Source organism: Carettochelys insculpta, chromosome 10 (genome assembly GCF_033958435.1).
Source record: "Carettochelys insculpta isolate YL-2023 chromosome 10, ASM3395843v1, whole genome shotgun sequence".
In the NCBI taxonomy this organism is placed as follows: domain Eukaryota; kingdom Metazoa; phylum Chordata; order Testudines; family Carettochelyidae; genus Carettochelys; species Carettochelys insculpta.
Genome location: NC_134146.1, coordinates 51,081,451 through 51,106,424, shown reverse-complemented (window position 1 = coordinate 51,106,424; position 24,974 = coordinate 51,081,451). Strand labels below are relative to the sequence as shown.

The following is a 24,974-nucleotide window of genomic DNA, read 5'->3' as shown; positions in this document are numbered from 1 at the left end:
CCAGCAAGAAATATTTAAGTTCAATGGCCTTATGAATCCCTGCAGAAGGACACTGAAGGATGCAGGTGGGTAACAAAAGACTATGGTTTATTGAACAAGATGGACAACGTAATATTCTCTTTACATTCAGTGAGTACAGGGGAAAAGAAGCAAAACATGCTATGCACACAAACATGATGCTTTGGTCAAATATCATTCAGAAGTTCTATGTTACACCTGCTAAAAAACTAGAGGGTGAACAGTCAAGAACAGAGTTGCATAGATGGATTATTGTCAGTGTACACTTTACATTTGTGGGTTAGCAGTTAGAACACAGGGTACGCTCGCAGCTTGGAGAGATTTAGCCACTTGACTAATTCATTTCACGGTATGGCTAACATCTCCTGGCCCCACATTGAAAGCTTACCCAGGAAGCGCTACATTAGTTATTTCTGTGAGGTGGTTAGCTGTATTGCAGTGCATAAACACAGTGGGAGAGATGCAGCAGAATCTACTTAGAGAGCACTGAGACAGTGAAACTGTTTGCTGTGATACAGACAGTACTGTAGGTAAGGAGGCAGTGTTTCTGTACAGCACTGCCTTTGCTGGATAGAGTCTGACCTGCATCTCCTTTTAGGCCCTATGCTGCCAGTTGCGAAGGGAGAGAGATTTTTAGCTCAAGTAGCAGGGCCTGGGTTTTCTGCACAAAAGGGCTGCGTCTACACAGGCACAAATCTTCAAAATAGCATTTCGAAGATTACTAATGAGGTGCTAATTGAATATTCAGCACCTCATTAGCATTAGGACACTTCTGGCTGCAGCACTTCGAAAGCAGCTACACGGGGGTCCTTTCGAAATCCCCTTATCCCGCTCACTGATTGGAATAAGGGGATTTCAAAAGGTGCGGGTCCTTTAGAAAAGGACCCCTGCATAGCCGCGCCGAACTGTGCGCTTTTGAAAGCGGTGCTTTCGCAGCGCCGCAGCTGGAAGCATCCTAATGCTAATGAGGCACTGAATATTCAATTCAGTGCCTCATTAGTAATCTTCAAAATATGGCTATTTCGAAGATTTGTGCCCATGTAGACACAGCCAAGGTGCACAGTTCTAGGCCTGCTGGAAGCAGGAATGCAGCACAAGGACAATGACCTTAAAATTACTAGAGCCACAGGTCTGTTACAGCATCATAAAAATAAACCATGGAACTGCTAATTACAGTGATTACAAATATCTTCTCCACAGAAGCAACCAGCTCGCAAGTGGTAGATAGCGCTCCAAGATGCCCTGCCGAACCTCCCATCATAAATCAGTGCTGCCCCGTAGATGTCTTCCTCACCGATAAAATCAGAGGAAGTTGAGAGAGTTTCAGAACTTGGGAGAGACAAAAGCTGTCCCCTGCACCGACTGAGGGGCAAATTCAACTGATGGGCAATGGGCAATGATGGGCCAAGTGCAAATTCAAATGTTCTTCGGTGTTGCAGCATCCCGTACGTAACTCTGCATGGATCAAGCTTCCCAGGGGCAAGGCCTGTGGGACAGTTCAGCTCCCACCTCCCTCATATGTATTGCGGTATTTGAGCACAGCCGCATTGGCTCTGCAAGGCTCACAACACTCAGCCTCCCTGGGGTGGCAGATACCCAGGATGAGACGCTGTGTAAGGCCACTTTTGATTATGTTACTGATTGGCCACGCTGGGTTACAAGAGCACGAGGCAGGCCGAGGATTCTGCAGCCATGTAAGAACTGTCTCTGCACTGCCTCCAAAACCTCCCCACTCGTGGAAATGATCAATTTGCAATCCACAGTCAGTTGGCATACAAGTTAATAGTCATTAAAAATTGAACCCTGAATAAAAACATCATCATATGTGCATCCATCAATCCAGTGTGGTACGTCAAAGAACTGCCCTATTCCGGAGCAGCTGGTTAATTTGGCACAAAATGACAATCACAGAAGTTGAAAACTATTAAAAAAAGAAACACGTTTGCCCCTATACGAAAGATAAATTGTCTCAGTTCCCATCTTAAAAGGCCTGCCCTGCTGCAATATAAAAACACTGTCCAGACAAGATCCCTTTGTGGAGCTAAGCACATTTCCGCTTGTGTAGATGCCACCTTCCCTCCTCCTGAGAGAAATCCAATGATTAAAAAGAACCTAACAATTGGGGTGGGAAGGGGGGAGTTTATTTTCAGAAACTAGGAGGTTGCCTCTGTCTCCCATCGGCCCCCTCCCAGTCTCCTTGTGGTAAGATGGCAGGCTGGGTTTATTTCCTAGCACAGTGGTCAACAGGCAGGGCTAAGCTGTCGACAACCCTGGGTTTAAGGCACAATCGCTCAGTTGGCCTCACCTCACTCCTCTAAGAGCACTAGGTTAGGAGGGTGGGGTTAGCAAGAGCATCATCCAAGACCAGGCATGGGTTTAGTTTGCTTCCTGCTCCTGTTGCATGCTATGAGCTGTGTCCATCAAAGCTTCAGGCAGCATCAGCTATGTGTACCTGCTACGAGCAACGTGCTTTGCTGTGATGGACTTTGGTACTCGCCAGCAAGCACACAGAAAGGTGAGAATGGCACCGGCAGCTCCTCCCTGCTTTGTGCCAGAGGTGTTTCAAATTGAGAGCAAGGCAATAAGCCACGCTACTTAACTGGGGCAAGAGTCAGTTCCCTGATTTTTCCTCAAGGAAAGAGCCCACGGCCTTGTCTGGGCCTTATCAGCATAATCCCTGAGATGACACCAGTCAACCAGGGGGAGCTCGCGCTGTAAGGGGCAAAGTTAATGTCTGGCATAAGAAGCGACCATTGCTGAGAACAGTGGAGTCATTGCTGCTTCGGCCTGCAATGAGTCAGGTCCTCGGTCTTCTACCTATTTAGACCTGACCCTTGCTCAGCAATGGAGGCCTACTGCCTTCAACAGGAGCAGGGTTGGGTCCTTCGAGCCTGATCCAGCTTCTGCTGAAGACCATGGAAACTTTGCCACCTGAATAAGCAGGTTATGTCCCATTGTCTTCAGTGGGACTTCAGCAGCCTTGCTGAATAGGGATGCTTTCCTGAATCAGGCACTGAAATGGAAACAGGATGGGGCCCTGGAAGACTTTCGTAATGTGGGTGGGGATGGTGTGCTCTCCTCCCAGCTGAGGTGTGGAAGGGGAAGACATATTTAGCTGCCAAACCCCAACAGGAGCTGAACTCCAGGGGTTGGACTCTCCCTGCCTTGTGACATCATTTATACTTGCACTAAGCCAACACAAAAAGCAGCCACATCCTGATTTGGCAACTTTTTATGCCGAACGGATGAGCTGAGGGCAGGACCTGTTCATGGACTTGTTGAGAAACCCTCCCGTTTCCTTTCACAATGCATACAGGGTGGGGGTGAAGATGTAGGGAAAGGCAGAAACGAAACAGCATCTCAGCAGTAAAAACAAAAACATCGACTGTTCCACGAAATATAAAAATAAACATTCAAAACAAAAACCTTGCAAGTGGCCCTGGCACATGTGCCGGAATTATCAAATAAAAATACCCAGTGCACCTTGGGATCTGGGTCCTTTTAACACTTCTGATGGAACAGATGCAAGGCAATTAAAGGGCCAGAGATGAGGGCAGTCAAATCTAGCCACAGGCTGGGCTGTTTCCTGAGAAGAGGAAGAGAGAGCTTCCAAGTGCCTCTGAGAGAGGCTGGGGGAAAGCAGGCACGCTCAGATGTAGTCTGAAGACATCGATGTGAGACCATTCAACAGCGTGGGATACCAACGATGCAGAAAAAACCCAAGTTACGTGCAACTCACTGACTTTCCACTCACAACAAAGTGTGTGCTAAATGCACACTAGCAAATACAGGCAATGTGGCCTCATGCACAGATCACTGGACTGGTACTCAAGAGATTGTAGGTTTGAGTCCCTATTCAGCCACGCACCTGTTGGGTGACCTTAGGCAAGCTGCCTCCTCCTCTCCGTGCTTCAGTTTCCCTCTGAGAGCTACTGATGAAAGGTGCTGCTGTTGTAACATAGGTACTCATCCAAGGTAAACGCCAGTGAAGGAAAATCCAGGCAACCTGTAGTTTCCATACGAGTGCCAAGGTCACGGTAAGCACTAGGATGCCCTGTAGCCTTGAATGTCACCCCTTTGTTTGTGGGACAGCAATGAACTGCTGTGCCTCTACTAGGGCTTACCTCAGCTGGAGTTAACTAGCCTTTGCCCTTGCACAGATGGGGCCGTGAGATCGGGTCACGGCACTTCGTGCGGGCTGCTACAAAGGAGCAGAGGGGGCAGAAGCATGCTAGCACCCTGTCCCTTTGCTTCATGCAAGCAGGGTCTTGACAGCTGCTGCATTTCCACTCTCTCAGTGTGCCCAGAGCTTCATGACCCTGAGAGGTCAGGGTACCATGTGATCCACCCAGTAGACTTCATGCAGTTTACTGCCTCTCTAGGGCAGTAGTGACTCAGGCAGGTTCCCTCCCAGGCTGCTTGATAACGCACTGGCCCCAGCTCCTAGACTGGCCCACTAGCTCTTATGGGCGGGATAGTCTTAAGAACGTCCTGCCCATCTATGGTCAGCTTTGCAAGTCAATGCATTGGCATAGAGTGACAAAACCACTGAGGCTGCAAAATGGGGAGGTGGTTCAGGGGACACCCACCTCCCCTAGGGAGGAGGGAACAATGGATCAGTGCAGGAGAGAACTTAGGTGGGCATCTGCAACTGAGAGAGGGTTCCCAACACTCCAGGAAGCAATTGTTTCAGAGACCATGTGATGACAAGAGAGACTGGGTGCTCTTTGAGAAGATACACTCTTGTTCAGCCTCAGTTTGTTGGGCTCAAATGGTGTAAAGAACAATAATTCCCTCCATTTTTACTGGCTGAGGTTCTCTGACCTGTGCTGTGCATAAAGTCGGACTAGGTGACCACAATGGTCTCTTTGGTCCCCATTTTCCATGAATTTATATTTCCCATCTGCTCCCCCACTGTCTCATCCTAACATTGAAAACTTCTCCCTGGCAGGACATACAAGGTGGACAACATGAGCTGAAGCTTCATAGCCCCTCTCTCTGACAGACAAATGTTACATGCTTCACCCAAAGGAAGTTCTTCTTAGACATGACAGCACAACTGACATGCTGTATTTGCAACAGGTTTTCCCCAAAGGGTGTGATGTCCAAGCGGTTTGCTGGTAAGTGTACAAAGAAGGGTTCACCTTCCTGCCAAGTACCATGGAAAAGAGCAGTGGCTCTGTGTTGGTTTTCTCGTTCAGGACTCAGGGAGATGTTGCATTTCTGGTTACGATGAAAAGCTGTGTGTCATCTCAACCACACATCCTAGTTCCTGATTTCTGCCTGGCCGCGATCAACCTCACACCTGGGACTTTTCCCCCAGTTGTCTCTCTCAAAAAAAGGACCAAGCTGCTAATCATCAAAGAGGCAGCCAGAGTTGGAAAAAAAGAGATTTAGAGGACTGTAAAGATACTGTCAGGTCAGCTAGCTGAGCACTGCAGGCCAGCTATGCAGTGGCTAGATTTTATACTGTGCTACTGAAGTGACCACAAACAATGGGGAGAAGAGAATGAACATACGCTACTTATTGACAGGACGTTGAAAAAGGAAGTCTTGAGCATGAAACTGGAGCTGGGTAAAGGAAATGAGAAGAACTCCTGGGAATTCCAGTAACGTTTGCTACAGAAGAGAGTCGGTATCAATGCAAAGTCCGGTTTTTTACTGCTTGTAATGGACGCCTGTAAAACACAAGGGGAAAAGTCTGTTAGCATGGAGCAAGAGTTCTCACGCGGGCGTGTGACCCCTCAGGAAGGGGAGAGTCATAAAGCTATAATGGGAGGGTAACCAGCTGTTAATCCCTCCTCCTCCGACTTTGCCTCTGGCATCTATAACAGTGTTAAATGTAAAAAAACCAGAACAAAACAAAACAAAACAAAAACTGTTTTTAATTTGTAAAGGGGGAGGGGTCACACTCAGAGGCTTGTTGTGAGAACGACTTATCAGTACAAGTTTGAGAACCACTAGCACAGAGCGCTGTGAGGATTACTGAATCTAAAGCGGTCTAGTTTTTCTTCCAAACCCCGAGGTTTGTTTAACTGAGTGTTGGTGCATTCAAAAACTCGGGAGTGGGGAAGGTGTAATGGCAGGGTCAGTAAAAGGTTAGGGGAACACTTGGGTAAGTCCAGAGAAAAGCAAACCCTTCGATTGCTCTCAGTCTGTGACTGGTCCCTTACAGTCCTACGAGTGAAGATGGCACTTGGCACCAATTGAACATCTAGTAATCTCTATGAAGTGCCATTAGCATTTCTCCTCTCTCACACATAAGCTAATCCTCCTCTCCCCTCCTCTCTGTTGTCCTGTGCATCTAGATGCATATGGTGGAGGATAAAAAGACCCTACTTCCATGAGATTTCAGAAAGCACAGGGCTCTAGTAACAAGGCCTAATGAAATACTGTAGGCAGACCGATGCCTATGGCAAGAACAGCTCTCTCTGGAAAGGCCTTGGCTTTCTCCTTCACCCACCAGACAACTCTCTGAAGGCTTCACAGTTCGTAGGATTGTTCTGTGTAACCGGAGGAATTTGCTAAAGCCCATTGTTTTGCTGCCTTCACACCATTTCCTTCCTTCCTGCACCGGGAGTCCCATGTGATTATGAAATTGTCAAACCACTCTGTGGTCATTTTTAATGTGGGCACTCGAGAGGCACAATTTAGCCCTTAGACGGAAGCTCTTTGGGGCAGGAGCTTGAGAACAGATAGTTTAATGGGCAGGATTGCCTCCGTAGGGCGTCTGTCATGTGCTAGTCTCTTTCTGCTCACACCCAGCAGCCCTCAGAGGAATGGTTTTGGGCTGATAATCTGAACTGAGTCACTCACAGGAACAAAGTGCTGAAGTAGTAACTGGCCCCTCTTCTTACCTTTTGGAGAAGACTCAGGTTTAGAAAACTGACGCATGGAAGTAGGCTGGTTCACATAACTATGAGTGTGATCAAAGTCATCCAGTCCTGCCACCGAAGGAGGCGGTGGCCTGCCACAGACAGAAAGGAAGCAAAGTCAGGAAAAAGTTACAGTAACGACGAAGCGCCTGCAATAACACCATTGAGCACAGCCTGTATGTTTGCATTCCTGACCTGAACCATTGGCCTGTAGTCACAGATCTTAATCACCAATTCCAAGGCCAGAACGGAGCTTTGTGATCATCCCACCTGACCTTCTGCACGGCAGAAGCCAGAGACCTGTCCCGCAACAAGTCCTAGAGCAGAGCTTTTAGCAAAGCATCAAGCTTTGATTTAAACATTGTCAGGGAGGAGGAATCCACCACCACCCTGGGTAATTTGTTTCCAACAGCTGATTACTCTCATTGTTCCTTTAGACATTACTTCCAGCTTGTGAACTGTTTAAATAGTCCCCTTTTCATAGATGTGGTCCAAACGCACTGAAGAAAAATTGTGTCATCTAAAAACAGGCTTCGGGGATAAATGAGTTAGTTTGTATCTTCACAAACAACAAGAAGTCCTGTGGCACCTTACAGACTAACAGACATTTTGGAGCATCAGCTTTCGTGGGCAAAGACCCACGAAAGCTGATGCTCCAAAATGTCTGTTAGTCTGTAAGGTGCCAAGGGACGACTTCTTGTATTTAAAAACAGCCTGTTTTTCACAAGCATGTCTCAATGTTCTCCAAATATTTTGCAATTACCAAATTAAAAGTTTTCACTGGACAGTGGTTTCAGGGAGTTTTCAGCAAACGAAAAACATTTTCTTTTGCCACAAAAATAGACACACGTTGAATCCTGCAAAGTGAGAACAATTCTGAAATCCTAAAGTTTGTACATTCCCCGCTCCCCCACGTGCACAACCAGCTCTACCCATTATTCATTTTAAAAGAATAAAAGTCTCATCCCATTAAGAGGGCTTGAAACCGCCAAGTTAAACCCAAGAGCTTGATCCTACCTTGCAGGTGCTGTATCAGCACATGGGAAGGTTGTAATATGAGCCTGCATCCACTCAAGCACAATGTGGTAAATCAGTGAGATTCACCCAGTTGCAACAGATTGCCTGTACTCAGGCAAGAGTGAGTGAGTGAGTGAGTGAGTGAGTGTGAGAGAGAGACACACACAATACACGTCTCCATTTATCACTGTACATGGACAATCAGACAACTGTCTGATTTCACAAAAAACAAGTAGTTCTGTACCACCTTCAAGACTAACGAGTTTATTTATTAGGTAATGAGCTTTCATGAAGATGAAGGTGCATTACCCTATAAATAAATGTGTTAGTCTCTCATATGCCACAGGACCATGTGTTTTTTGTGAAGCCACAGATGCACATGGCTCCTCCTTTGAAACCATGTGATTTCAGACATTCAGGGGGAGCCATTCAAACTCCTAAAGATCCTTTACCCACTCAGAGCTGTCTGGCCCCTTATATAGTGTCGCTGCACTGGCTCAGCTCTCTTTGCCACTGTTAAGAGGGAGACACCTTGGTGGCTAAATGTCATGAACTCACAGAAACAAACACCAGACCTGATGGAGCACCGCACAGGACCCTGCACCTTCCACCCCCATTCAGAGATCAGGCCCTGCATGCCCCTTACACCGTGTGCTATCCCTGCATTTGCTGTCTAAGGTTCCATCCCTGGTTGGTTTTCCCAGTGGACTCGCCCAGTTCTACAGACTACTCACCGTGCAGGTTTGTCACTCTTGGGTCTCGGAGGTTCATGCCTCTCTCTTGACCTTGGACGCGCAGACTCATGGGTGTCATGCTGAGAGGGAGAAGAGAAGAAAGCATGTCACTGAGAAGCCACGTACTTCCCTTGTGAAACCTAGGCCAGATTGTCCAAAGTAGCCACTGGAGACAGCTCACACTCGTTTGGGTGCCCCTAACTGGTGCATGTGAAACAAGCCATGACCACATCTGTCCAGTCACCAGGGAGCACGTGTGACCTCTGAAGACAAAACCACAGGCTTCTGGAGTTCAGATCTTTTGGCTGTAAAGACAAGGCAGGCTGTTACACTGCTGAAGCCCTCGTGCGTCACAGCCGTATGTGTGAAGCCAGAGTATGGCACAAACAGGTCCACTACACACTTGACAAAGGCCTGGCTGGGATGAATTAGGTGGGGTTGGTTCTGCTATGAGGGGCTTGGATCTCCTGAGGTATCTTCCAACCTTAATGTTATACCATTCTACATGCACAGCACACTGGCAATCAAGCAGCTTGCACGACAAATATGCATCATTTCCACAGGCACGTTGGGACAGGCCCATGCAAATGCACGGCTGCTAGTGTGTGAACTTAATTATGAAAAACTGGCCTAGCTCAGTGGCAGACATGGGCAGAGGTATGTGCATATAAGACGCATGCTATAACATTTTTAGCCTCTCCAGAGCCAGCTTACACAACCGGGAGCTTTGCTACTTCCTATCACCACCCAGTCAGTCCTTCACAGCTTTACTTCCAAGGAGGCTTCAATAGCCTGGTTATGTGGTGCTTCTTTAGAACAGCAATGCAGTTCCTTTTGCTTCAGAATGGCCAAAAATGGAACACATCTCTGGTGCACATAATTTATCACCTGTACCCAGCAGCGGCCAGCACTGACTGCTGCAGAAAGAGACATCAAATGCCTGTGACATTTCACAGTGCAAGTCATACTTCTCATCGGGATACTCTCATGGCTTCCCCCCACCCCCGACTCGAGTCACATTCCCCATTCTTGGGGCCACGGCAGCAAATACTGCAGGTGGAAAAAAGAGAACAGGGGAAGTATGTGGGGATTTTGCAGCTGAAAACCAACAGAAGCCAGCACCGAAAGGGAAACTTCCCTCTGACTTCTACAGCAGATCAGACTGTGCCAGCAAAGTTTCTAAATTAACCAGCTGCCTCGTCTCACTGCAAAGCCACTTCATAGTAATTGAAATAGGTACCTCTAGGCTGCGCTTTCAGACCCGTGCCAGCACGTCTCGGAGCACAGATCTAGTCTGGGGCTGGTGCTATGGCACTAGAAGCAGCAGCGTAGACATTACAGCTTGGGGAGTGGTGCCCAACCTCTTCCCCTGGCTTCAGAGCCAGAGCTACAGCCTGAGCCCCACTGTCTGCCCAGCTATTCTCAACCCTTGGAGCACGAGCCTGAGGCTACAGATCTGGACCTGGATTCGCTGCCGCAGGTTTTCAACAGCGGCACAGACCGACCCTATGCTGTTTATTCCTAAGGGGCTGCATGCACAGCATTGCACCACATCACCCCATGCAAAACCACACCACAAATCTGGCCCCGCTGAAGTCCCATCTGGGTCTGCAATTGGCAGAGCACAAGGCAACACGGCCACACTATGCTGGCAGCTTCTGGGTGGTCAAATGCAGAAGAGGACGGATTAATTCCTGGCCAGGCTGGCAGCGCGGTTTGAATCCTATCATGCTGCAGAAATCAGGAGTGCTGGTAAGAAAAGCTCCTGTCACTCACTTCATTGAGGCTCTTCTTTCATCAGCCCATGTGACCAATGACAGAGCCACACTGCTGTTAACGCCTCGGTCCCAAACACAATGAGTGGAAGAATGGCCAGACTGGGTCAGACCAAAGCTCCATCTAGCCCAGTGTCCTGTCTTCCCACAGCAGCCAATGCCGAGTGCCCCAGAGGGAGAGAACAGAACAAGGAACTATCAAGTGATCCCTCCCCTGCCACCCATTTCCAGCCTCTGACAAACAGAGGCTAGGGGCACCAACCTACCCGTTCTGGCTAACAGCCATTGACTTAACCTCCATGCATATATCCAGTTCTTTTTTGAACCCTTCACCATGTCCTGTGGCAGGAAGTTCCACAGGTTGACTGTGTGTTGTGGGAAGAGGTACTTCCTTCTGCTGGTTTTAAACCTGCTGCCCATTGATTTCACCTAATAGGTGACTAGCAGAGCTTTGTAGCTGCTCTCGATGCCAGTGGAAACTTGCAAGGTTTCACACACAGCCTACACAGCTGTTCAGGGCTTGGGGACAACAGGAGACACTGACCACCCACAGCGTGAGAGGGGATTAAACTGACAGTGGATCATGGTGTTCAGCACCTTGCAGGGTGAAGATCTTTGATTTCCCCCCATCTATCTAGCCTCCTATTCTATCCCTCCAAATACTGGCTTCTCCAGCACGTCCTGCAGTCAGAGCTGCCACCGCCGCCACGTGTCCCCCTTCACCTCTCCATCCACTCCCCCTCTGGGAGATGGAAATGCCACCTCTCACCGTGCAAGGCGCTGTGGCACCACGCGTTACCTTCCACTCGTGGTCCTGCCTTCTCTTGTCAAACGAGGACTTCTCTCGTTCCTTTGTTTTCTTGTAAGCCTTCTTTTCCTCTGCCATCAACAGGCGAGCTATCTCCTAAGAGGAGACATGCAACACCCAGGTAAGAGAGCTCTCGCTTTATCTTGGTTTCAAGCTAATTAAATGCTTTCCTGCTCTTTTAAAATCACAACGGTTATCAGATGAGGTAAGGGAAGTGGGTTTTGCCCATGGCCTCCCCTGGCCATCCGATCCCCCATCTGGTTGGCTGCAGAATGAGATAGCTGCAGAGTCCCTGGGTTTGAAATCCACAGTACAGCTGACTAGCCGACAGCCCAATGGCCTCTGGCTTCAAATGGCCAGACTGAGCAGGAAGCTTGACTACCCGACAAACCTGCGCTTTGCTTCCATTCATGTTATGGGTATGCCACAAAGCAGAGAGTCGGCAAAGCGAATGACAAAAGGAAGGTGAAATCCTGACCCTACCGGCACCAATGGCAAAAGCATCCATTGGGTCTGCAGGGCTCAGGACTCCAGCGTCTGTCCACACCCAGAGATGGGCCAACACTGCAGTGATGTGGCAGATCACACGCTGCATGAGGTGGTGGTTTGGTGGCAGGCCAGCCTGGATGGGAACTCCCTTTCTGCCCTCCCTGCCCCCCTGCAAGAAGGGACTGCTGGTTTCTTTCTCCCTTGGGGCTGCTGCTAACGGAATCACTCTTCAGTGGCCACCAGCAGGCGCTGGCAATGGAAGAAAAGGCTGGTCTGCAATCGGGCCATACACTTTACTGCCCAGAAGCCTCAAGAGCTGGGATGGGCAAAATTATAGCCAGAGGTCAGAATCAAGCCTTGCAAACCACAGGATCTGGCCCAAGGACCCAGCAGGGAGCCTCAGACAGGCTCCCTGCCTCTCTCTTCTTCTCCTCCCCTCCCCACCATCCCTGCAGGCACACCACTCAGAAAAGCAGCTGTGGGGCCCAGTTTATCTTTCAAGAGCTGCTACCCCACCTAACCCAAACTCTCTGCCCCCGCCGCCCCTTTCCCAGTCCCTGAATCCCAACCCCCTGCCCCAGGTCGCAGCCCAAACCCCTCAGCCCAGGCCCCTCGACCATGCCCACACCCACTCCCTCACTAGCACAGCAAAGCACAGCCCGTGACCATTTTCCAGTTCTTGGAGTGGCCCATCCAACATGATCATCTCCCCCACCCCCCGAGCGTGCAAGGAGGTGGGGAGCAGATGTAGAGAGGCAGGGCATGTGCCGCTGGCAGGCAGCTGAGTCTCACGAGCCATGGTTCTCAGCCGTTTGGGTCAAACAATGAAGCTCTTCATGGGACAGGTGCTTACCTCATCCTGGGCTACTTGTGCAGCCCTCTTATCAACCTGGTTGGCCTGGAAAAGGAACAGCACACCAAGTGCCATCTGGAGTCAATCAAACTCAAGCAGAGACTGCTGGGGGCCTGCCTAGAACCCCACTGCTCCCCCCCACTGCATCCCCACTCCCAGCAAAGCCAGCCTCTCTGCCTCCTCCCACCACCAGTGAAAGTGATCAGCTTCGGTTTTATATCATGGTGGGGCCTTACTCTACTCCCTCCCGCCCCTCCCAGCCACATCTCATCCTGCTTCCTTCTCCCCAGACAGATTTCTCTGCCCCTTCCAGCCTCCTGCATCTGTTCACTTCCTCAGCCCTGCTCCTGATCACACCTCCCTTCCCCTCCCATCTGCGCCACCAAAGCTGCACCTGCCTCAGTCAGTGCCACACTCTACCCAGGGCTCAGGGAAAGACTGTGTGCAGGAAAGAAACAGTACCTGCATAAGGCCCCTGTCCTAACACGTGACACAGGACCCAAAGCATTTAGGGACAGGTTGTTACACTCCCACTGTGCCAACAGACCTTTAAAAACCCCGGCCCCTGCTGTGACAGCTGCGCACGACTTCTCACCCAACGGGCGGATGGGTTAATTCCCCAGTCTCTCGTCAGTCAGCTGCCCTCTCTGCTCACCAGAAGCTCTTCCTCTTGCAGTCTCCGAGCGATCTCTGCATCGTACAGCTCCTGGTCCTTGAGAGCCGCTCGGGGCTCAGCATAAAGCGCATCTTTTGTCCCTCGCACCCTCATTCCTGGAAAAGCAGGAGAGAAATCACATCCCTCCGTGCCCAGGGATCCCCATCTATCTAACTGCACTGGGTTACTCTCCTGGATGCCCCAAAGAGCCACTACTGGACACGGTGATGCAGAAAAAGCCTCCCTGAAACGCAGGGCTTTGCAGAACCAGCCTGGGACTGGCTCTTGTCAGATTGCTGGCCATTCCCGCCTGGCAGAGTCAGGAATTCACCAAGGCCAGACCTTTGTATGGACTGAAAATAGTCACACGCATATCTCAGACGCTCACCCAAGCTCCAGGTCCAGTTCTGGGTGGAAAGTGGGGTCAAATCACCCCTTTATCACGGCTTCCCCAAGGATACTTTTAGGTCCCGTCCAAGCTCCCTTGGAGGAGTTGGAGAGGGTCAGAGGAAGCTCAGGGACTCTTCCCATTCCTGTTGGACTGGGCACAAGGGAGCGGCTGCTAATCAACCAACACCCTAACTAGTGGCCTTCTCCAAGTGCTGGGCTCCAGGACTCTGATCTCAGGGTCATTCAGTGAGTGCCTCTCTCAGAAATGGAGATCATCTCTCTCTACCCTCACTTCAGCAATGAGGGTCTCCCCCAACCTTAACAGCTCCCAATGGCTTCCGCAGCGCAGACTCTGCCTACAGGGTTGGAAGGGCTTTTCCCTTCCATGGGGGTAACCCACCTCTTCAAGTGGCAGTACCTGGGTTGATGAAATATTTCTTCCTTCAACATTGCCATGGCTGCACCAGAAGTCACAGTGCAGTGCTGGCACTCAGGCGTACTAAGCACTCGCACCCCTGAGCAATGTAGCTCAGCCAATTAGAGGTTAAGGGTAGACCAGGGCTTAGCCAGCCTTTTTGTGCTCAGAACACAAAAGAGAAAAACATTTATTTCTCAGACTCCAAGGGACCAGAGTGATCCTCCAGGCTTACCTCCTACAGAACACAGGCCAGAAACCTACCCTGCAAAAATTCCTAGGCCAGAGCATTAAGGAAAACCATCCAGATTTGATTTAAAAACAGCCAGCAATGGAGAACGCACCAGGACCCTGGCCATGCTGTTCAGTGTTTACTTACGCTGCCTGTTAAAAATGTACACCTTACTTCAGTTTGAATGTGTCTAGCTTCCATTTCCAGGTATTGGATTGCATCGTCCCTCTGTCTCCCATTGTTGAACAGTGGTTCTCCAAGAAGGTGATGAAAGCCTGTAACCCAGTCACCACTTAACCTTCTCTTTGTTAAGCTACACAGCTCAAATACAGAAACAGTAATTTCCATATTTCTCTCAGCCCCATGAAGCAGAAACCTCTGTCCTCTCCATCTTACTGCGAGAGAAGCGGTCATGCGGACCAGTCAGGTGACCAGCACAAGCTCCTAAGTCTGGGGGGTTGCTCACAATAAGACCCCCAGCTCTCCACACTCCTGCCTTTTTTCTTGAACAGCAGGACCCACATAGCTCTGCTGGCATCGGAGGCGTTAGAGTGGGTGCTTAAATTCTAATGGCCTGCTGGGATTTTAGAGTGCACCTGATTTATGTTCCCTACATCCACATACAGTGACAAGCCACAGAATGAACAAGGAAACACTTCTCTATTAAAAAATAGAAATTCTCTCGCTGTGGCCCTTTGCTTTTTGTCAGAGTTCCACTAGAGCTCTGTGTCTCCAGCTCCTATTTAGGCAGCTTAACACACAGCTAGACTTTCAGCACAAAGAGCTGTGGGCAGCCAGTGGCTCAAGGATACTGGGAACTGCAAGGTGCTGAGAGCTTTTGAAAAGCTGTGGCCAGGGACCAAATCCCTCCCCCTGGGGGCCAGATCCTTGCCACCCTCTTCTATTCACCTGGGTTGTAAATGAGGGCAGGAGGTGACTGAGGGCAGAATCCCATTTCTTCAGCTTAGAGATTTGCCCCTTGGCCCCCCTCTTAGTTCTGGTGCAAGCGGACTGCAGAGACAGTCATTATCGTTATTAGTAACACACTGGGAGACAAGTTTATAGCAATTTCTTTTCATCTGTCCACTCTTCTGTGCCAGAAAGAGTCCAAATCGGAACAAAGAGAGTCTTGAGCAGCTGCCTTCATACAGAGAACAAAAGTAGAGCTTTGCTAAGACCATTTTTGGGCTAGGTATTTGGGCAGTATCCAACCACTGCGTCCAACGAGTTGACGCAGAACTGTAACATACTGGAGTGGTAGCAAATGGGGGACTTCCCAATAGCATTTCTAACGCAAGCTTGGGAAACAAACAGGAGGCTAGTCAGATGAGGCCCAAGTTGATATTCTGGACAGGGGCACTGAAGAGAACCAGAACAGCCCCACACGGATCAGGCTCACACTGTGCATCCTTTCCCCAACCCCCTTTCTGTGTTACCTGGGTCTCGGTGGCAGCCTCTGTCCCTTTCCCAGTACTCAGCGTGAGGGGAGGTTGACGTTCTTGGCCTACGTCCTGCTCTGTGAAAATCGCTCTCCTCACCCCGCCTGTGCAATTCCTCTGCGTCACGGAGCCTCACTTCACAAGTCCCCGCTGGGGACGGACGGTCTTGGCACTGTGACCTGTGGTTCTCTGGATTTGATAACCAGCTGTGGCTCTGGTCCCAGGCTGCCTCCAGATCAGGACTGGGAGGTCGCCTCGCTCTTTCTTTGCTCACCGGGTTCCTTTCCCTCTTCTGCTGGCTTTTGCGAGGACCCCGGGCTCCCTGCTCAGTCTCCAGGTCTAGCTGAAGAGCAGGAGGCCTCCAAGGCCTTTCCTGGCTCAGCTGCCTTCTTTCTTCACCCTCCCAGTTCGCACACCTGGGTTCTGTGCCCAGGTCAAGGCTGGGAGGTCGTCGCGGCCTCTCCTGGCTAGGTAGTTTCCTTTCCTGCCGCTCCCAGCTGCTGCTGTGGTCCCAGGCCTTATGTTCCTCAGGTCTGTCCAGATCAAGGCTGGGTGGTCTCCTGGATTTCTCCCGGCTCCATGATTTCCTTTCTAAGTTGCTGCTATCATCCCAGGCCTCATAGTCAGCGGTCCTGTCCAGATCAAGGCTGGGAGGTCTCCGAGGCCTGTCCTGGCTGCGTGGTTTCTGCCGCTCTCGGCTGCGCTGCTGGCCATCCCGGGTCTTGCTCTGCTGAGAAGAGCTCCGAGACTCCTCGGGGGCAGGGCGCTCATGTTCAATGGCTTTATCAGACAGAGCCAGGGATGCTCTTTGGGGATCTCTCTGCTCACAGGCGCGCCTGTCACTGCTGCGGGCTCTGCGGGGCCTCGAGTACTCAGAAACCTGCTCTCTGGCGCTCCCCCTCAGGTGGTCTGGGGGACGGAGGGATGGGACAAACGAAGCAGGTTAGTGACACACAAGTTCATGCCAGAGACTAGGCGTGAGCTCGCACAGCATGCGGCAGCACAGGCTCAGCATGGGACAAGAGCTCCACACAGACACAGGTAAGACGGGCAGCACAAACATGCAGGATCAGAACAGGAGGCTGAGGCACAGGCAGGTAGCTGAGAGTAGCACAACACGACAGGAACCTAATCAAGCAGCTAAATGAGAAGCATTAATAGAGTAGGAGAGGTAAGTGGAAGATGAGGGCTTAAGACGTTGCAGGTTTGGTTTGCTAAACACCCAGTCACCTGAATCCTCACCTACAACCTGAGCAGTTGAAAAAAAATAGGCCGAGTACCTCACGAGATGGGAGGGACCTCTTGCTGCTGGATGGGCTACCAAAGAGCATGGGAACAGCCCCTTCCATGGTATTTCATCTGTTCCATTGCTCCTGGACCCAACCACAACCAGGCTGGCAAAGGGCAGCTGGGTGGAAGGGAGGGGAAGAAGGGAATAGGATGCCAGAATCTACTCCAGCCTCCAGAAATATTTCAGCTTTGCTGTCAGTCCTGAAGAGCGCACGAGACCGGGTCTCAGGTCTTTCAAACACTGCTCGCCCAGCCCTAGCTTTGGCTATAAGAACTCAGGACGGGGCAGAGGAAGACCACTACCATGTGCTTTCATGTAGGAGGAATAAAACTCCACGCTGTGAAATTAAGGCAGCCTGGAGACAGCCCACTTGAACCTTTCTATAAGCTCACCCTCACAAGGGTATGTGAGCACTAGGCATGCAGAGTAGACGGGGGCCAACAAATCCTGCTTTGGTGAACCAGAGAGCACAAGACCTGAGGGCCTTTGAGTCTCGACTGGAGCTTTCCAACGAGGGAACTAAGTATCACTGTGTAAATTGAAGGGCCGGACGGTACTACACAGAACTTAGACTGAGTTCACAGAACGGCTCACCCCTTCCACAGTGCAGGTTTTAAGAGACTCTCTTGGGGCTCTTAGCAGATTTGCTTCACCTGGGCTTCCCACAAAGTGGGTGGCAATCCTCTGGTTTTCATTCACAGTGCCAGACATGAACGTGTAACCGCTGGGGAGTCCGAAATGTGCCTGCCTACAATCTTCTGTTCCTCTTAATTTCTAAAGCGAAGTCATGGGGCAGCGTGAAGTGCTAGACCGAGCAGGGCACTAGAGCACAGCTGGGAAAAGACTTCACGCTGAGCAGAGATGACTGTAAGCAGGACGGCAGCAAGATGCATCAGCGTGGGACTTTCCTTCTCCACTGGGGGGACAGTTTCACAACAGCTAAGACAGACAAGGTGGGGGAGGGGAGATCTTTGGTTGGGGTGGACTTCTGCTGGTGAGAGAAACAAGCTTTCAAGCTAGGCAGGGCTCTTCTTCAGGCCTGGGAAATGCATTCAGAGGGTATGTCTACACAGCCATTAAACACCTTTAGCTGGCCTGGTCAGCTGACAGGGCCTCGCAGGGCCTGGGTCGTGGGGTGGCAAAAAAGACTGTGGAGATGCTCGTGGTTGGCTCCAAGACCCTAAATTGGCCTCTCCCCCCATCACACCAAAACTATTGTTTAGCCCCATAGCTCAAACCACCGACCTGGGCCAGCCTCAGTCATCCCCTAGGTCTTTACTCCAGTGCAGGCACACCCAGCGTGCCCCAGTTAGCTCCCCAGTGCAACAGAGAGTTAACACAAGTACTTAACGTGCCTCTCAAAGAGCCCATTCAAGGTGAACTGGCCATTCAACTTCTCTGCCCTCACAGGAGGGGGAGGGAGTAATTAGCAATTGCAGATTGTTGTACTAACCCATGAATCCAGCATCTCTATTCAGTCTCTGAGTTTAAGGCTACGTCCACACTAGCCCATGTGTCACTCAGGGCATGGGGGATGGTGGTGGAGGTGAAAGCCACACCCCCCCAGTGAGATAAGTGTCACCACCACAGCGCCAGTGTGGACAGTGCTGTGTTGGCTACGCAAGGGATGTTCCAGAGCTGCCACTGCAGCAATACGGATGTATGGTCTGCAGCGAAGCCTGAGTGTCTAGCAACGTTATAAAGTGACGCTGCCAGGCTCGGCTACGAAGGCTTCCTCTAGGCAGAGGCCGGAGAGGCTGGCTGTAGGAAGTGCAGAGTGATCCTCTGTGAAGGATCCGTTGTGAAGTATTCACCCAGGCTGGTGGGGCGAATCTGTCTCTTGTTATTTTGCAGTGAACCCATTCAAGAATGCAGAGACTGCCTGGTTTCACTGGCCACTCCCCCTTGAAAGGAGTTAACTATTTACATTAAACCATCAGTCCTGCCTTGTGTTTAGCTGTGGTAGCACTACGGAACCTTGTGCAGCGCCACCCCTGTAGCGCCTCTAGTGGAGATGCTCTCGCTGGGTGACTTCAGGTACCTCCCTCACGGCGGTGGAGGTACACATCAGTGGGACAAGCCCTACAGCCAACACAGCACTGCCCCCTCAGTGCTTAGCTCAGCGTAATGCACGTCATTCCGGGGTGTGGGTTATTCACAGCCATGAGCCATGCAATTTACACCACAGTAACCTGTAGCATAAAGACAATGAGCACCTTTCCCAGGCCAGGGGAAGAGCTCTGCGGAAGCTCCAAAGCTTGTTTCTCTCACCATCAGAAGTTGGGCCAACTAAAAAAAAACAAAAAAACCTTTTCTCTTTAATATCCCAGAGTCACCACGACTACAACAATATTTGCATATAATATGTAAGGTCATTTTAAGTGGGCTCTATTGCACATTGTTTGTATTCTACTTTAAAGTTACTGGACTTTGAAACAAGTGCCCAGATCTGGAGACTCAAAGCAACTGGGTCCCTTTAAGTCATACTGATTAGGAATTTTCTTCAAAGTCATAAGAAATAGAGCCTTCTGCAAACCTGTGAGATTGTTTACACACTACATGCGTAACTTTAAAAGCAAAAACAAAAACCCAAGAGCTGAAAGGATGGCGTATGGCAGTGCCTGTTAAATGAGGTTCCCAGGACAATTTGAAACGGTGAGTGAGTGTTATCTGCAGATGATGACTAGAAGTTTTAAAAAAAATGTGGATGATTTACTGAAATTAAATGAAAGTTAAATCTCGAAAAAAAGGGGTGAGTTTTTACTCAACACAAACAAGTGCTTCCAATCCAGCACACTATGATTAGTTTAATCGGGTCTGCACAGCTCAGGAAAAACCAAAACCAAAACAAACCAACCACCTCTGAAAGGGAGAAGCGGAGGAAGGATGGCGTGAAATGCAGCAGATCAGTTGGGAAAGGATGGTTTTTGTGTGGGTAACACCACTAGGTCAGACAACCTGAGCAGGAGATTTGGTTTCAGGAACTCTCAGGTCAGTTAGCTTCCACCCAACCTGCTGTTATGGTGGTACCCTACAGTAACGGCAACATATTAAACACACGCCTGGGGGAAATGGCAGTATTTTCCAAGGCACAAATATCTCTGCTTATGTTGTTATTTTTTTTCTTTGAAAAGCAAAGCCAGTTCTGAACCAGAATCCCAGGTCCACACCCATTCTGAGCACTGGGAGTGCTTGGCTTACACCCACATCAGGTGATGATAATACAAATTAATAACCTGGGGCCTTATCACCTTGTACGTAGACACTTCCCAGGTGCCACAGCAACATACCAGATGCTCTTGCTGCTTCTAGGAAACCCACTACTGTACTACCTGGTAGCTAAACACAAAGAGGCAAAAAAAAAACAAAACAAAAAAACCAAACCAAACAAAAAAACCAAACGAACAAAAAACTGCCCTATTAATGGCTGAGTAAGGACTATTTACCCTGCCCCTCCCAGTGTTGGATCATATTTCTATACTGTACACCACGGATGGGTGGAAGGAGTCTGGCAGATGGGAAACAGCCTCATTCCATTTTGCAGCTTATTTTATGATGTCCTGCATTCCAAATGCACCACACACAATGCTACAGATCTTCTTAGCATATAGGCTCAGGGACTTAAAGATCTGTTCCATCTCTGACTTCTGCTGTGAAGTCTAACCTATCCACCCACCCCTGCAAGCGCAAGATTATTCCACTACAGTGCATCCCTTAGCGACTTCTCAAGTTTAATTCTCAGCAATTCCAGCAGGAGGCTGGTCACCACTTTTACTGGGAGAACACTCTGCGTCCAGTAGCTCTCACCAGTCTGACTCATCCATCTATCTAGCAGCTCCTACAAACTTTCTGGCCATCCTAAAGCTTATTTCTTGCAGAATTTTAGTTCAAGTATTTTACTTTTGAGGCTAGATAAAATATTTAGTAATCAGACGCAGATCTTAAGTTTAGAAATCAGCAGCCTGCTCCTCGTCTGTGGAATCCCGGAATCAAAAATGGCAAATCCTTTCCCAACACACATTTTTTGCAAGAAGAACGTAAGAAAGAACCATCACCAGCAAACAGCAGAGCAATTTTCACGCTGTTCAATAATCAACCATCCCCATCCTCTCCTGACCTGGAAGAGTTTGTGTTTGATTACAAAAGCAGATCCCCAAGGAAAAGCAGCCCAGCAGATTATATTTTTTTCCACAGTTAACAGATCAGAGTGATAATCTTGAGGAAGATGTTCTTTGGAACCATTGCTGTTTGTCAGTAAGTCATACCAGTTGAATAGGTTTTAATGCTGAATACCTACCTGATAGGAATTGTCTGAAAGGCACTGTGGGTTTTTCACACAACCACATAAAATGTGGAAAAAATTGTAGCATCTAAATCGCTTTCAGCTTTCTTGCTAGTAGACTCCATGTTAACACATAGACCCACACACTGTCCGCCACACATTTTCTTTAACCACAAGTGGATTTTACACATCTACTATCCCCGCCTCCCCCATTTTAACCCATTTCACAGAAAATTAAAATAAAAATAGGGACAAGAGCTTCATTTAATCTCATTCTAGCCTAGAGGCCAACAAGGTAATGACAAAACCCTAAGACATCAGTGGGTCGTGAAATAGAACAGGAGAAACGAGCTTGAACCAAATCCCAGTTCTCCTGGCAGCAGACCATATGGTCTAGTTCAGGTTCATCAGCACCACAGAGCAGGCAATCCTGGCAGTAGAGGGAAGGTTACCTCTGCTCTCTGGGTAGTAACTGTCCTCATGCAGGATGTGTCCCTGAGATTCTGGGTAGTGCTTTTTCCGCTTCTTTTCCTCCTGCAGTTCCTTCTGCTGTAGGATGCGGGCAATGTCCTAGAGGAGACGGAGAGATGCAGTTGTGATATTTCTGGAGAATGCTGGGAATTCTCTTTCATTTCTTATTGCCAAGATGCTACATTGTACCTGTAGCAGCTGTGGATGCCTTTGCTGATATTACCATGGACAGAACGTGGTAAGTCACAAACCTTCGCACTTCCCAATGGGCACCACAATGAATTAACCTGCATAACATCCCAGGGATTTATTTCACTAAACTCAGTTTACACATGGGAAAACGAAGGCATTGGGGGATCTAGTGACAGCACTCACAGCTCCCTGTTACCAAAGGGAATGAATGCAGAGACTACAGGGCTCTGTCCCCCGTTCTTTGCCTTGGGGCTAATGGATCCTATAGGACAGCCTCTTCCCTATCACCCCACAGTGATGCAAGGGAGCATGCAAGGAGTACCAGGGAGTGAATCAGCATCAACTATGCTATGATGTTCTACTCCCTTGCTAGACTTGCGAATAACCCAGAACTCCCCATTCACGTAAATTTTAGCTACTGCAGGCAGTAAGTATGGTAATTGCCTTTGTAGGTAGGTGGGGCACCAAGCAGCATTTATAAAAACAACCCTTTGCCTGGCTGAATTAACAACCCCTCCTCCTCTATTGAGTAGAGTAAGTCTGTAAGGAGAGAGGTAGCTGTGTTAGTCTGTAACTGCAAAAACAGCATGAAATCTTGTGGCACTTTATAGATGAACAGATATTTTGGAGCCTAAGCTTTCATGGGCAAAGACCCACATTTCACATGGAAGCTTGTGTTCCAACATATCCGTTAGTCTATAAGGTGCCACGGGACTTCTTGTTGTTTCTATAAACAGATTAACTTTAACCTTTGGTCTGTTGGACAGGGACCACCCTGGACTTGTAATCCACTTACGCCAGTTCTCAGAAAGTGGAGTTGTGACCAGGTAGACCAAGTGTCTCTTTGCAAAACCCTGTGTGATAGACACTAGCAATGCCTTTAGCACAGGGCCACTACTGTGTTACTACACAATCACAGAACACGATCAGCAGTTTATTGAGTATATGTGGTAACAGAACACCCTTCGGTATAGTAGGAACATAAATAGTCTAGCATGGGTCCAGTAAATTTACATGCAAAGCCACAGCACAGGCTACAACAGTACCAAGACCCTGATCCTGTAGAAACAGACCCTGTTTATTTAGGGACACGGGTTTAAGGCAATCTTGTGTGTCCCTGAGTCTCCTGCAATACAGGCAGCCCCATCTTAAAACCCTCTTCATAAATGTCACTGGGGTTTTACCCAGGTAGGTCAGATTGCAGGATCAGGGCCCATATCTGCACGTCAGAGTATTCCACAATGTGGTCTGGGTCTGTTCTTCCTTTGCCCATGGGGTTATGCAGTTAATCGCAGAGGGGACAATTCTGTCATGTCTCCCACCGCCCCACAAGGAGCCCCACTGACCTCCACAGGGGGCCGGTGGAGTAGGAATTCAGAATGTGGCATTCTGACCTTCACCCAGTCCACACAATGGAGACGAGTGCCAATAATATGCCAATATAAATACGCCCAAGGACACCACATATCCAGAGCATCTAAACAGGGCTCGGGTCTCTCTTAATCCTTTGTCTGGGAAAAATACCAGGAAACCCACACTCATGGTCAGGAGTTACCCACAGCCATAGGTACAGGTTAATCCAGCGCTTAGTTAATTTCACCTATACTCAGACCAGGTCTACACTAGGTCGAAAAGTCGATTTAAGATACATAATTTGGAATCAATGTATCCTAGACCTATTTTTCTGGCCATCCCACACAGCAACAGAAACTCTCCCATCAGCCTCCCCTACTCCTCATGCCAATGAGGAGAACCAAGGCTGGTGGCAGAGCCATGATGGTTCGATTTAGAGCATCCCCACTAGGTGCACTAAATCAAACCCCAGAAGATCAACCCTGAATGAGTCGATCTTCCCGTAAGAATAGATGTGCCCTCAGGTACCTCCATGTGCCAGGGACTGGGAAGTGGAGTAAGGGGAATGACAGAGACCATGATACCACCGTCACTTCTTATCTTCCAATTTCTCACCCATAAAACTTCAAAATGCTGAACACAGCAGGCCAGTGTTAATTTGCACGTATGATCATTTTAAACAGACTGTTAATTGCTGCCCTGACAATGGCCCAGAAGGTAACTGCTGCTTTTAGCTCAGTTCTGTTTTTAACGCAGCTAGCAAGGATGTGGTCTGAGAGAGAGGAAACTATGCTGCTTAGCTTCCACATGTGTCTGGTCAACTGTTCAGTGTCATGGGCAGAGAGGATGCCTTGGAGTCCAATAAAGCAGGAAAATCCTATTCCCAGCCAGCTGACAGTCTAATTAAAGGGCGAAATGCTGATCTTGGACATTCTCCCAGAAACTGTACAGTGACCAATGTGATAATTCCCCAGTGAGCAGAAGCTGTGAGCTATTGACACCTCTGCCATTCTGCAGAACAGAAGTTGTGCCTCAGAATCCCAAGGGAGCTGGTTGTCAGTTCACTGCAGAGCTTCTCCCTTGTGCTACAGCTTTCCCAAAAACAGAGGCCGGAAGTCATCCTGAGGAACGCTATTTTGGGCCAAACCCTGGAGCAGGTGGAGACTCATGGCCCAGCTGTTTTCTCGCCCGTTGGCTGTTCTGGAAGCAGTGTGATGTCACACCATTCCAGCAGGCACCACATGCATTGTGTTTCACGCAGGTAGCCTACAAGGGGATTTGTGCAGCTCTCACTCACCTGAAGCACCAAGATGGATTATGCCCCACTTTTGCAAAAGGGGCTGCATGGAGTCCCCTTGTCCATCTTGCACATTCACACAGGGTCCACATAATTCAGCCTCCACTGGGCAATCACATTCTTCAGCACTGCTTTGGCCAACGGCCAGAAGGTGCCATAAAAACTGCCCCACTTTCCCCACCTCTCGAAGGGTTACCTCGTCTTTCTCCTCTTGCTTGCGCCGCTGCTCTGCTTCAATCACTAATTTCACCTGAATTTCCTGAGCTATCTCGCAGTCCTGCCGCTCTCTGGAAGGCAGAAGGAGGAAGAGGTTACGTGCAATGAACATTGCGAACATCAGCCCGACTGCTGAGGCAGAGGAGGAAAAAGGCTCCCAGGGCATCAGCGC

At 49.3% G+C, this 24,974-nt stretch overlaps 1 protein-coding gene across 4 annotated transcripts in view; it reads right to left on the bottom strand.

Annotated features, from left to right (window-relative positions):
- Positions 1 to 66: 66 nt before the first annotated feature.
- The window catches only part of CCDC50 (coiled-coil domain containing 50), a 66,922-nt gene continuing 42,014 nt past the window's right edge, over positions 67 to 24,974 (bottom strand). The window contains exons 4-12 of one of the 4 annotated variants that reach the window (XM_075003860.1): positions 24,783 to 24,873; positions 21,726 to 21,843; positions 15,698 to 16,609; positions 13,225 to 13,340; positions 12,570 to 12,614; positions 11,219 to 11,323; positions 8,645 to 8,724; positions 6,876 to 6,985; positions 67 to 5,696 (exon numbers count right to left, since the gene is read on the bottom strand). In XM_075003860.1, coding sequence (XP_074859961.1) covers positions 5,677 to 5,696; positions 6,876 to 6,985; positions 8,645 to 8,724; positions 11,219 to 11,323; positions 12,570 to 12,614; positions 13,225 to 13,340; positions 15,698 to 16,609; positions 21,726 to 21,843; positions 24,783 to 24,873 — 1,597 coding nt within the window. In that variant the 3' untranslated portion in view covers positions 67 to 5,676. Of the gene's footprint in view, positions 5,697 to 6,875; positions 6,986 to 8,644; positions 8,725 to 11,218; positions 11,324 to 12,569; positions 12,615 to 13,164; positions 13,341 to 15,697; positions 16,610 to 19,207; positions 19,952 to 21,725; positions 21,844 to 24,782; positions 24,874 to 24,974 lie in introns of those variants that run through there. The other 3 variants (XM_075003862.1, XM_075003861.1, XR_012646764.1) reach the window with 3 other exon arrangements.